The sequence below is a fragment of the Coenobita brevimanus genome, chromosome 81 (assembly GCF_032717465.1).
Source record: "Coenobita brevimanus isolate Jiangsu-jjx chromosome 81, ASM3271746v2, whole genome shotgun sequence".
NCBI lineage: Eukaryota > Metazoa > Arthropoda > Malacostraca > Decapoda > Coenobitidae > Coenobita > Coenobita brevimanus.
The window spans coordinates 6,738,868-6,751,917 of NC_137034.1; the positions used below are offsets into that span (position 1 = coordinate 6,738,868).

A 13,050-nucleotide genomic window follows, 5' to 3' on the forward strand; every position below is an offset into this window, starting at 1 on the left:
ACACACACACACACACACACACACACACACACACACACACACACACACACACACACACACACACACGCACCACTACTTCCAACACACACATACACACACACACAACCTCCAACACACACACAAAACACCTCAATTCTCCAACACCATATTTCACCCCATCAACAAATGCTTTAGTACCCCAATAAAAAAAAAAATATCCAGGCATTGAGCTGTGTTTTATAGGAAAATTAATTATCAGTCAGTCATGAAAACGTGGCCTATAAATTTTGTACTTTATGTAGAAGTTGTCAAAGAGTTAGATTTATTTAGAGAGTGAACGATGGAAGTGTTCGATTTCTCTTTTCCTCTCTTTTTTATGCTCTTTTTATGTCTGTCCGTCTGCCTGTCTGCCTGTTCGTCTATCTGTCTGTCTATCTATCTATCTATGTGTCTGTCTGTCTATTTATCTATCTCATATCTTCATCTCACCGTTCTTCTTTTTCCCCTTCCACATCACATCGAAATACTAATCCAACTTCTTCCACGCCCCTACAAGCTCTTTACGCTCCTCCACGCTCATTCTAGGCTCCACATGTCCCCTCCACGCCAATCCACACTCATCTACACCTACTACACCCATCTACCTCCACATACACCTAATTATTAATCCAATTTCTCTCTTCCCATCCATGTACACTCCTCCATGCCAATCTACGCTCAACCACCCCTCTCGACGCCAATCTACTCTACACCACGTCCCTCCACGCCTATCAACGCTCAATCTACGCCCATCTATGTCCAATCTACGCCCATCTATGCCTCTCCACAGAGTAACGGGTCTCCAGCCAGGTCAAGAATTCGCGTTAGTGGTGAGGGTGACCAACGAGGAAGGGATAAGTCCGCCTGTGGTGCTCAGTGCCTTCACGCTCAAAGACAACGCACAGACGGTCATAGGTGAGTTGGCACGCACTTTGGGGTGTTGGTAGAGGTGTTGGCAATGTGTTGGTAGTGTAGGGAGGAGGAGGAGGAGGAGGTGGTGGTGGTGGTGGAGGTGGTGGTGATAATGATGATAATTATTCAAACCAGAAACATGAATATATAACGGCGCAGTGAGCTGATGCAGAGGTTAAGTGTATGCATAATGTGGCGCGCGCGCGTGTGTGCGTGTGTGTGTGTGTGTGTGTGTGTGTGTGTGTGTGTGTGTGTGTGTGTGTGTGTGTGTGTGTGTGTGTGTGTGTGTGTTGCTCCAGGAATACGATTGTGTGCATGTCTTCATGTGTATATGCATCAGTGAGCATGTGAATGTATTTATATGTATGCATATATTCGTACCTGTGTGTGTGTACATGTGGAGTGTTGGAGGAATATATTGTATGCACATGTCTACATATGTGTGTATATATGACCATTTATGTGCGTGTATGTGTGTACTTGTGTGTGAATGTACGAGTATGATTTATGTGTTTATTTGCAGTCGGACACGTATGTGTACTTGTGTGCATGCGTGTTGTCTAGTGTGTGTTTGTGTGTATGAGAGAGAGAGAGAGAGAGAGAGAGAGAGACGCATCTCCCTAAAAGCGCTTTCTCTCTCTCTCACTTCGCTTTCCCAGTCCCTTTTTCTCTCCCTTCCCGGGAACCTACTGAAGTCAGGGCTCCTTGGGGTCTCTCTCTCTTTCTCCCCCCCCCTCTCTCTCTCTCTCTCTCTATCTATCTCTAAGATATATAACCAATGACGTGATCTCATCCCCCCAACTTTCTCACCCTTATTGGATGTGCATATAGCCCTTCAACTTCTCAACGTCAAGCAACCTCTTTATCGTGAGAAATATGTCTCTTGGAAATTTTTTGCTAACATTACACCTACCTATATATTTATCTACCTTTCTGTCTACCTACCTATCTGTCTATCTATCTATCTATCTATCTATCTATGTGTCTACCTGTTTAGTCTGATTTATTTACGTGTATTTATGTTTATATTACTGAAGTACCTGTCTATTTATAAATGTATTCTGACTGTCCATATATCTATCTACGTATCTCAAACTACAGGATCTATCAGTATCCATCTATCTATCTATCTATCTATCTATCTATCTTTTTATCTATCTATCCACTTTAAAATTAATTCTGGGTACATTTTTTCTATCACGTCACCACAAAAAATTCCACCATATAAATAAAACCGTATAAACCGCATAAAAACCACATAAACCCTTTGAAGAATAAACCCCACGTGAAGTTAAATCGTCAGTAAAAACCGTCAGGAGAATAAAAACCAAGAAAATAGTACAGAAAATCGTATAGAATTAAAATATAAACCCGCTTAGACGCAAAAAACCTTCGACAAAAACCCTGACACCTGTAAAACCCTTTTAAACCGTCTGAAAAACTAAAAATAAAAATCGTCTGAAAGGATAAACCACCTGAAAAAATTCGTCAAGGGTCAATATCAATGAAAGACGTCACTATGTACCCACCGATACCGACCCAAACGATAAATAATGGGAGAGTGAACGAATATTTCTGAAACTCAGTGAGGCACGCTAGGGAATTCAGCCAGTTTATCCAGAATAATTGGTCAGCGTTTCATAAATGTTCGTCTCAAAAGTGAAGCTATTTTCCTAACCCAAACTGTACATTTCAGCCCCACAGGTCAGTTTTAAAGCGAGGGAGGGAGAGAGAGGAAGTAACTCACCCTTTTACCCCGGCCAAAGCGATGGAATTTTTCACCCAACCCCTCTCTCTCTAACTCTCGCTTTATTTTCTCTCGCACACATTTTCTCTCGCTCTCGCTCTTAACTTTCTGTGTGTGTGTGTTTGGCTTTCTTTGATTCTTGATTTTGCTTCCGCTCTCCAGGTGGGATTTGGTTTCTCTCTCTCTCTCTCTCTCTCACACACACACACACACACACATACACACACGCACGCACATTTTTCACCCAGCCCTCCCGAATGCACTCACTCACCCTCACTCTTCCTCAATCTCCATCTGTCTCCCCTTCCATTCTCCCTGATGCCCTTTTAAGTCAACAAGCCTCCCCAGATACCAAACTGCCCCCTTCCCCTCCCCTCTTCCTCTTCCCCCTCCACGAAGCCCCTACCCCCTCTCTCTCTCCATCAATACCCCCTCCCTCTCTTTCTCCATGCGCTCAACCCCCTGCTGATGTTTCACTTGGATTAGTTTTAAGTTAGTGTGGAATCTTGTACTGTAGTTACCTATAATTGTCCAGTCTTGGGTGTATAGATAGATAGATGGATGGATAGATAGAAAGACAAGGGCAAGAGACAGACACACAGACAGGGAGAGGAAAGACAGGCACACAGACAGACGGATAAAGACACGAGACACACACACACACACACACACAAACAGACTGCTTATAACTGTCCAGTCTTGCGTGTATAGGTAGACTGATAGACAGATAGACAGATAGATAGACAGACAAAGGCAAGAGACAGACACACAGACAAAGGCAAGAGACAGACACGCAGACAGACAAAGGAAGGCCAGGCACACAGACAGACACACAGATGAAAGAGACAGTCACACAAACGGACACTCATAAAAAAAACTAAAAAAACCGTAGTTTATGTGTAAAAATAAAAACATAGAAAGCAAAGGACAGTAAAGCAACGAAAGGGAATGGCTAAATAGCAATGAGTAAGGAAATGAGGGAAAGAAAATTAAAGACAGAAAAAGTAAAGTGTAATACAGATACAAATTAAGAAAAGGAAATGGGGACAGAGGTATAGAGTAAGGAAATAAAGACACATAGAATAAGTAAAAAAAAGGAAAATGTTAAGGGTAAAAGAGTGAGAGGAGAAAAGGAGGAAAAATGACAGAGGAAACGAAAGAGGAAATGGGAAGAGAGAAACTGGAAGAGGAAAATAATGAAAGAAAGGGAAATGGGAAAATGTAAATGAGAGTAAAAAATGACTAGTGAGTCTGACACAGTAAAGAGGCAGGGAATTATGTGTTGGGGCATTTTTTTCCCTGAGCACCACTTCAACACACTTGCCTCCCACCTGCCTCACCCTGCCTCACCCCTGCCTCACCCTGCCCTGCCTTACTCTTGCCTGTATCCTGCCTCACCAACCTAACTGTGAACCTTACCTTTTTTCTCTACTTCTTTCACCCTTTCCTTCCACCGTTCTTACACACACACACACACACACACACACACACACACACACACACACACACACACACACACACACACACACACACACACACTCACACTAGCTCACCACTCTGCCTAACCAACCTGCCTATCTCACAACCTGCCTCCTATACTTTTCTCTCTACCTGCCTAATCAACCTACCTGTTTGCCTCAGCGTCTCTTTACCTGCTTCAGCCTGATGCCTAAACCTTCATCTCCTACCTTATCAACCTTCCAACCTTTCCAACCTTCCTGCCTTACCCACTCTCTCTGCCTGCCTCAAAAACCTGCCTCACCATCCTACCTACCTAACTCATCTTTTCCCTCAACCCTTCTCACGAACCTGCCTGCCTGCCTCTCTCTCTCTCTCTCTCTCTCTCTCTCTCTCTCATCGTCCGCCATACTCTGCCTAATCCTCTTTCAAAACGTGCCTTACAATCCCTTGCTTCCTGCCTCACCCTGCCTAACCTCTTACCTCAACCCACCTCAGTTTTCCTTACAAAATCTGCCCCACGCTCTCCCTTGTTATCCTGCCTCACCCTCTTTCTTACCAGTCTGCCTCACCCTGCATCACTATCCTGCCTCACCCTCTCTCTTCCAAGCCTGCCTCACCCTGCCTCATCCTCCCTCGCATAGCCTGCCTCACCCAATATCATGCTACATCAACCCCTCCCCCCCCTCTCTCTCTCTCTCTCTCTCTCTCTGCCAGCCAACACAAGGATAGATTGAAAAACTTTCGGCCGCGGAGGTCAAAGAAATAAGGCGATAATTGCATAGTTCAAAGCTTTCTTCCTGTGTGTGTGTGTGTGTGTGTGTGTGTGTGTGTGTGTGTGTGTGTGTGTGTGAGAGAGAGAGAGAGAGAGAGAGAGAGAGAGAGAGAGAGAGAGAGATAGTGATGAATGTACAGAAACTATTAAAGAATGATACACACCTCTTCCACGATATATAGCAGAAGAATAATAGGCACACGCTTGCTATCCCTTGAAGGAGAATGATAGAGGAATACAGGGATGATATATGGTAGGGAAATAGACAAATAATAGAGAGAGACTTAAGAATAACACTGTCTCTCCTTATTTACTAATGCAGAAACGATAGGGGTATGGGAGAATGATAGATATAGGGGTAATGTTCCGTCTATATACCACACACACACACACACACACACACACACACACACACACACACACACACACACACACACAATGGCAAACCTATTGAAGAATGATGTGTCGAGCAGAATTATAGATGCCAGAAGGATCGAGAAGAGCAGAATGATATTATTATGATGATGATGATGATGATGATGAAGACAGATAGAGAGCAGAAAGGCAGAGCAGAAAACCAACCTGTCCCTTGGTAGTCAGACGTACAGGAAAAATGAGAGGCACAGAAGAATGGCAAATCAGTACCTTCTATATCCTCAAACGGAAAGACACTAAGAGAAGGACAAAATAACAGAGAAAAGAGACAGCAGAATGGGAGACAGATACGCCAGATACACTACATAGACAATAGACAAATCCACCAGAGCAAAAGATAAGATAGACAGCAGACTGATAGATAGACCAGAGTAATAGATAGTCACTTCCTAACCAGCAGTGCAGAAAATGATGAAATAACCTAGGTCGTGTAGCGAGGCTGAGTCCCCCGCACTGGGAGATTTACGGGTGACAGATACAGAGCATTGGAGGTGGCCAGAGCGAGGTGGTGCTAGTGGGGAAAAAGTGGGTGACAGGTGGAGAATGGAAGGGTGTGGGGAAGAGTCAGAAGGTGTGGGGAAGAGATAGAAAGTGCAGGGAAGTGGGGAAAGAGGTGAGGGGAGAGAGAGAGGGAGAGGAGAGGAGAGGGAAGGGAAGGTAAGGGAAGGGAGGAACGTGTCAGACAGAGTGCTGGAGCTGGCCAGGGAAAGGTGGTGCTGGTGGGGAAAAAGCGGGTGATAGGTGGACAATGGAAGGGTGTGGGAAGGAGGACAGAGGGTTAGGGAGGAAATGAAAAGGGCAGAGAAATGGAGAGAGAGGTGAAAGGAAAAAGAAATGGGAGAGGAACGGAAATGTAAGGGAAGAGAGGATCATGTGACAGATACAGGGCACTGAAGCTGGCCAGGACGAGGTAATGCTGGTGGGAAGAGAGTGGGTAATGTGTGGGGAGTGGACGGGTGTGGGGAGGAGAGAGAAGGGGAGAAGACAGGTAATGAGAGAGAGAGCAGAGAAGGAAGGACGAAGAGAAATGTAAGGTGAAAGAGGGTAAAGTAAGGGGAAGAAAGGAGACACAGGAAGAGAGGAAGGGACGGTAAGTGTGAATATAAGACAAGAGGGAAAGAAGTGAGAGGCAGGTGTAAAGAATGAGGGAGGGAACAGAGGGATGGGGATGGAGGGAACTTGTGACAGATACAAAGCACTGGAGATGGTCAGAGCGAGATGATGGTGGTGGTGGTGGGGAAAAGGCGTGTTATGTGTGGGGAGGGGAAGATTGTGGGAAGAAAAGAGAAGCGTGTGGGAAGAAAAAGGAAGAGGTGGAGAAGAGAGGAAGGATGAGAGAAACGGAATATTGATAGGGAAAGGCAGGGGAGGAAGGAAAAGGTTGGAGAAAGGATGAGAGAAGGCGATTCTGTTGACAGGATAGTAATGGGAAAAAGTGCAGTGCAGGAGAGTGGGACCGTATTGAGAAGGGGAAGGGATGGAAGAGATGGTAAGGAGGTGAGAGGAAGGAGAAAGAAATGAGAGAGGAAAGAGAGGAGATAGAAAGGAAGGAATATGTGGCGGTAAGGGCAGGGCAAGGAGGTGGTGGTGGTGGTAAGGAAAAAGTGAGTGACGTGTGGGGATTGGGAGTGTGAGAGGATAGGAAGCGGGTAGGGGATGGATATGGTGTGGGAAGGGATGGAAAAGACGTGGGATGGAGGGGAGACGGCGTAGGGAAGAGGAGTGATGAGCGAGAAAGACAAGGAAAGTATTGGAAAGATGGAAAGACGGTAGAAAGTGTGGAAGAGGGGAGAGGAAAGGATATAAAAGAGGTTACAAGGGCCTGCAGTGGGGCACTCGACTGGGCAGGGTGAGGTGGTGAGGAAAGTAAAGGGAGAGAGGGGAAGAGGGGAGGGAAATGGAAGGGAGGAGGGGAAAGGTTAGCGGGAAATATGAGAGAGGGTAAGGAGGGTGATGGGGTGAGGAAAGTGGGAATAATGGGAGGCGATGCAGAAGTGGGATGATGCCGTGTGTGTGTGTGTGGGGAGGGTTGAGGAGAGGCTGTGGGAAGAGAGAAATGATGGAGGGTAAATGGGTGGCAGAAAGAGAGAAGAGAGGGAAGAAAAAGTTTATTGGATGTAGGAGGAATGTGGGAAGTGAGATTCAGTGAGGTTGGTAGAGGGAAAAAAGTGAGTGATATATGAAGTTTGTATGTGCGGAGGAAGGGGAAGGGTTGGGGAGGAGAGGGAAGGGATATGGATGAAGGAGTAGGTAAGGAGTAAGGAAGAGATGGGGATGAAGAACTAGAGTGGGATAGGGGAGGAGAGGATGGGGAATGGGTAGGGATGGGTATGAAAGTGAGGGAACGTGAAAGGCAAGGGAGGAGATAGATGGAGTGGAAATGGGTAAGGAGGAGGAGAGGGAGGGAAAGCTAAGAAGGTGATGCTGGTGGTAAGGAGAGAGAGTAAGAAACAAATAGTAAAGTAAATGGACGGTGAATGCGTGGGAAGGAGACTAAAGGGGTAGGAAAAGACGGGAAGAGAGTGGGAGAAGGTACGGAAGGTGAGAAAGAGAGAAAGTAAGGGAGAAGCAAGATGTGTTAAGAAGTGTCCTCAGAAGACGAAAATGTGTTACTGTAAATGACCAGACTTAATAACAATATATCTATAAAATCTTGTAATGCCTTCCCTTTCCCTTCTGTTTCCAGGCATGCCCACAGGAGGGAGTGGAAATACCAACAGTGCCAATTCCTACAACATCGGCAACAGCGCCAGCAGTAGCAGTAGCAGTAGCAGCAGTAGTGGCAGCAGTAGCGGTAGTAATGAGGGTGACATTAAGGAACCAGTGGGTCAGAGTGAAGGTAGTGGTAGTGTGACAGAGTGGCTACTGGATCTAATACCCCCTATGATACTAATACTCACTGCCTCACTCTCAGTCATACTTGTGCTCACGCTTACTGTCATCATACTTATCAAGAGACGGGGACGGAGGAGGAGGGCAGAGCGGCAGATGGAACAGGTAAGTGTGTGTGTTTCGTGTATAAGAAATGTGTGTGTGTGTGTGTGTGTGTGTGTGTGTGTGTGTGTGTGTGTGTGTGTGTGTGTGTGCTTGCTTTACACCCGTAACTCCAACGAGGAACAAGGTGAAGGCCTAAAACTTTACAAACATCTCACACGCCTTCTTAACTAACAGATTAACACGTCACTCATTACGCTAGTGCATATATACATTATCTATATACAAAATTAATGGACCAGATCTCTCAAAAAACACGGCATAACGACTGAATTAAATCTAGTCATAAGATCGTTCTTGCTTTTGAGTTTTTTATGCATGCTCTCCTCTCCTTCTCTTCCCAGTCACTTCCTAATTAACTCCCATCTTCTTGCAGGTGAAGATGAGCGAAGACATGCTTTGTAGGCAATCTCAAGACACAGATTCAGCTGAGAGGGAGACTTCAGGTGAGATAGATAGATAGATAGATAGACACAGAGATAGATATACTGATTGAAAGATGGATGGATGGAGGGAGGGAGGGATGGCTGAGTGGACAGACTGACTGATTGGTTGGTTGCTGCCTGAATGGTATGGGTAGACAGATAGACAGATAGATAGATAGATGATAGACAGACAGATAGATAGACAGATAAATAAACAGATAGATAGAGAGACAGATAGATAATGCAGTAGACAAACATATAGCTAGACTTAGATATAGGGAAATAGATAAATAGGTACCAGTAGATAAAAGGATGGATGGATATAGATAGGACGAGAGAGAGAGAGAGAGAGAGAGAGAGAGAGAGAGAGAGAGAGAGAGAGAGAGAGAGAGAGAGAAATAAAAACACCCCTCCTACACAGGCTCCAAAGGTGAAGAGAGCAACGAAACGGCTGTGGATGGAGGAGAAAGAGAGAGTGGAGGAGAGACAGGGGGAGGTGGAGGAGGGGGTGGAGGGGCTGGAGGTAGTGGAGGGAGTGTTGGAGATAGTGCCTCCTTGGCCTCCAGTACCGGGGAACTCCTCACCACCTCCTCACGAGACTCCTTACTTGTGACTCGAATTCCAGCGGTAAGGAATTATTGGTGTTATTATTATTCTCTTTATTTTTACTAACCCTGTGATCTTTATTTTCATTATTATTATTATTATTATTATTATGATTATTATTATTATTGTTGTTGTTGTTGTTGTTGTTAAGGTCGCTGTCATTATTATTAGTAGTAACAAATATAAGCTTCGATAACTTATTTTTTATATAACGAGAGAGAGAGAGAGAGAGAGAGAGAGAGAGAGAGAGAGAGAGAGAGAGAGAGAGAGTGTGTGTGTGTGTGTGTGTGTGTGTGTGTGTGCATGACAGTAATTTAATGTGTGTACGTGTAAATGTGTTTATGTACAAGCCCTATTGAAGCAATTTGTTAAGAGTACAGTCGAGGACAAAAGTATGCCTAATATTTCACCTCTCCTCACTTTCCTCTGCTGGCTAATATTCCTAAGCTGAGGGAGGCTTGGCATGTTTCTCTGGCCATAGATGATTCTCTCTGACATGATGCGTCAGGGAGGACAGTGACGGACATGCCCTAAGTGTGAAGTAGATGCAGTGGAATGGTATACATTTTGGGTCTGGCTGTATGGGTGTTGAAGTGAGTGAGAGGCAATACGGTCACGAGAGTTTATTTACATGCTGAATATGCAGGCGTTCCGGGAAAATAAACAAATAACACACACACACACACACACACACACACACACACACACACACACACACACACACACACACACATTCACTCAGTCTCTCTTCCTCTCCCTCACACACGCACAGACACATAAGTATTCACACATACACACACACACACACACACACACACACACACATTCACTCAGTCTCTCTTCCTCTCTCTCTCTCTCTCTCTCTCACACACACACACACACACACACACACACACACACACACACACATTCACTCAGTCTCTCTTCCTCTCTCTCTCTCTCTCTCTCACACACACACACACACACACACACACACACACACACACACACACACACACACATTCACTCAGTCTCTCTTCCTCTCTCTCTCTCTCTCACACACACACACACACACACACACACACACACACACACACACAAACACACACATACACACACACACACACACACACACACACACACACACACACAGCTATCCCCGAGCACAAACATCACATAAAGCCTCATAACTAATTACAACATTCATTAACTACCATTTTTAAGGACCATGACGTGTGTGCATGATAATTAATGTTGTTGGCAGGAGTGTCTAAAACTGATATTATTAAAGTCATGATATGTGTGCATGATTATTCTCTTTTCACTCTAACTTGGCCTAAAAAAAAGTCATGAACTGTCCATGGAGAGAAAAAAATAGAAGAGACAGCAGGATTTTTGTTTCTGAAAGCACAGAACATTCATCTCAAAGTTCGTGGTATGCGTGTGTGATTAAGAATGAGCAGACGGCGCAATGTTCTATATTCCTACAGGGGGCCTTGCTGGAGGGTGTGGCAGGGAGCAGCGCCACCCTGCCCATACTCGGGGTGCGACGCCTGGGCAGGGAGTCAGCCAGGCAACTCCTAAGACCAGGTGAGTTGGTGGGGTGAGTTAATATGAATTTGATGGGGGACTGAATTGACAGATCGCCCATATCAGAGTGATGAGACAGCTCTGGTTGGTGGCTCGCTTTAAAGGAATCCGAAATGCGACAGCAGCTGACGACTATGGCTATATATGTACTTGGAATTTGTACTCTCACTGGAAATATTCGCTTCCTTCATACACATCATAAATAGAGCATTACTTATGGCTTCAACATGTATGGTAAGAGCTTCTCACTCATGGCCGACACGTACAAAGCAGCCTCTACAATGAATATCCACGCGATGAGTTAATTTTCATCTTAAATGTGTTGAATATTTTCTGTTTCTCACCACTGCATTCTGTCTGGTTGCAGGTGTGCGTGCGGTGGACCTGATGGGTGGGGTATCCGGGTCCACATTCCCTGCTGGTTTGGGTGTGGGCGGTGTAGGTGTGGGTGGGGTGGAAGGCGGGACAGCCATGACACTCACTGGCCTTGGAGACACCACCGGGCTACAACTGGGCGTGGGTGGGGTTTGTGGACCGGCTACCCTGGCCAGCGGTGTGCATGACCCAGCAGCACTAAATCTGATGGGTCCGAGCTTGGGTGACCTAGCAGCTGGGTCCAACCTGGGGGTCACGGTAGTTGGTGCAGACCCGAGCTTGGGATATCTCGGGGTGTGTGGTGCCATGGCCGGCCCGGATCTGGCAAGTGTTGGGGTGTGCGGAACGGGGACCATCTTGCCTCACGACACGGCTGGAGTGAACCTGGGTGGTATCTCTATTGTGGGCAGGACTCCCATGGTTAGTGCGAGTGGTATGGGTATGGGTGTGGGTGGTAATGTGGGTGTGGGAGGCAATGTCGGGGTCGGGAATAGTGGTGTGGGTGTGATGGAAGGCCTGGCTACTACAGGGGTGGACAGTGTTCCCATTATGGCAGTGACGGATGCCTCGGGTCACATGACACTGACCACCACTCCTTTGCCTCACATCCTACTAGAGCCCACTGACGCCACCAGCCAATCTAGTACTCCAGCAGTGTCGCCGCGCAGGGCCAGGGAGCCTAACGTTGTCTGAATGTCCTACACTGACAATGGCACTAGTATCATTAAGGACTGTTTTATCATTCCCCTTTTTAATCGAACAATTATGATCAGCAATATCACTATTTTTTAACCTGACAGTTCAGATGGATAGCAGTATCATTCTACTTTGTAACTGGACAGTAAAATCACTCCATTTTCAAGCGAACAGTCCTAAAACTATTACACAATATTCTCCAAAGCTTACTAGGTTCCGAACATCACAGTACTTGGTATCAAATGTCACTGCTCACGGTCTCATCGTTTATTAAGTGAGTCGATATCAAGCAACTGATAGACCTTATAACAAACAAAGACTAGACAACTTCCATAACTGTGATGCTTCTGTCAACAACTGAGCATTGTAATCATTATCAATTCCAGAGATTCCTACAACTGGTTAATCTAAAGAATTAGTACAACATCCTCTTCCTCTAAATCGCACATATGGATTTAAAAAATGTTTACTGTGTTGATCCAAAATATTACTGGAAAATCCATCTCTCAGAATGAAGCAAACAGATTAAAAAAGTGTTTACAGTCTCACAAGAAGCGACAGACGCAACACAATGGCGAAAATTGTTCAGTCTTTATGCTAACAACCTCATACAATGGAAAAGACTCTTAGCCCTAGCGAACACCGATCTGACTGGCTTTGAGTCCACCTGCTAGTGCTACATTAACTCGTAAACCAAGAGGACTGAAAATGAATGTGATCTGATGCCTCACATGATACGTCACTAAATATTCCTACTAAAAACAGTGACAAGGCGGTAGATGAAAAAGGGAGTGATTTTGGCCATACATCGAGTGATAAAAAACCGAGCATTCGACACCTTGAAAATGGACCTGCGATATTTTGAATCCGAGTAACCTTCAAAAACTGAATATTTGACATCATGAATCTAGGCAACCAAAAACTTAATACTGGAAACTCAACATATTGCAACTGGGTAACCGATATCTTACAAAACAGGTGTCCAAAATACTGAAACTTGGTGTCAGATATATTTCAACTGGACATCCTATGTACTGAAA

The 13,050-nt window shown here is 45.3% G+C and overlaps 1 protein-coding gene across 1 annotated transcript in view; it reads left to right on the top strand.

Moving 5' to 3' along the window:
* Positions 1 to 12,007, top strand: part of LOC145409543 (uncharacterized) — a 147,216-nt gene extending 135,209 nt beyond the window's left edge. The window contains exons 15-20 of the mRNA XM_080279930.1: positions 809 to 933; positions 8,032 to 8,342; positions 8,716 to 8,785; positions 9,186 to 9,391; positions 10,840 to 10,939; positions 11,307 to 12,007. Coding sequence (XP_080136056.1) covers positions 809 to 933; positions 8,032 to 8,342; positions 8,716 to 8,785; positions 9,186 to 9,391; positions 10,840 to 10,939; positions 11,307 to 12,007 — 1,513 coding nt within the window. The remainder of the gene's footprint in view (positions 1 to 808; positions 934 to 8,031; positions 8,343 to 8,715; positions 8,786 to 9,185; positions 9,392 to 10,839; positions 10,940 to 11,306) is intronic.
* Positions 12,008 to 13,050: the final 1,043 nt, after the last annotated feature.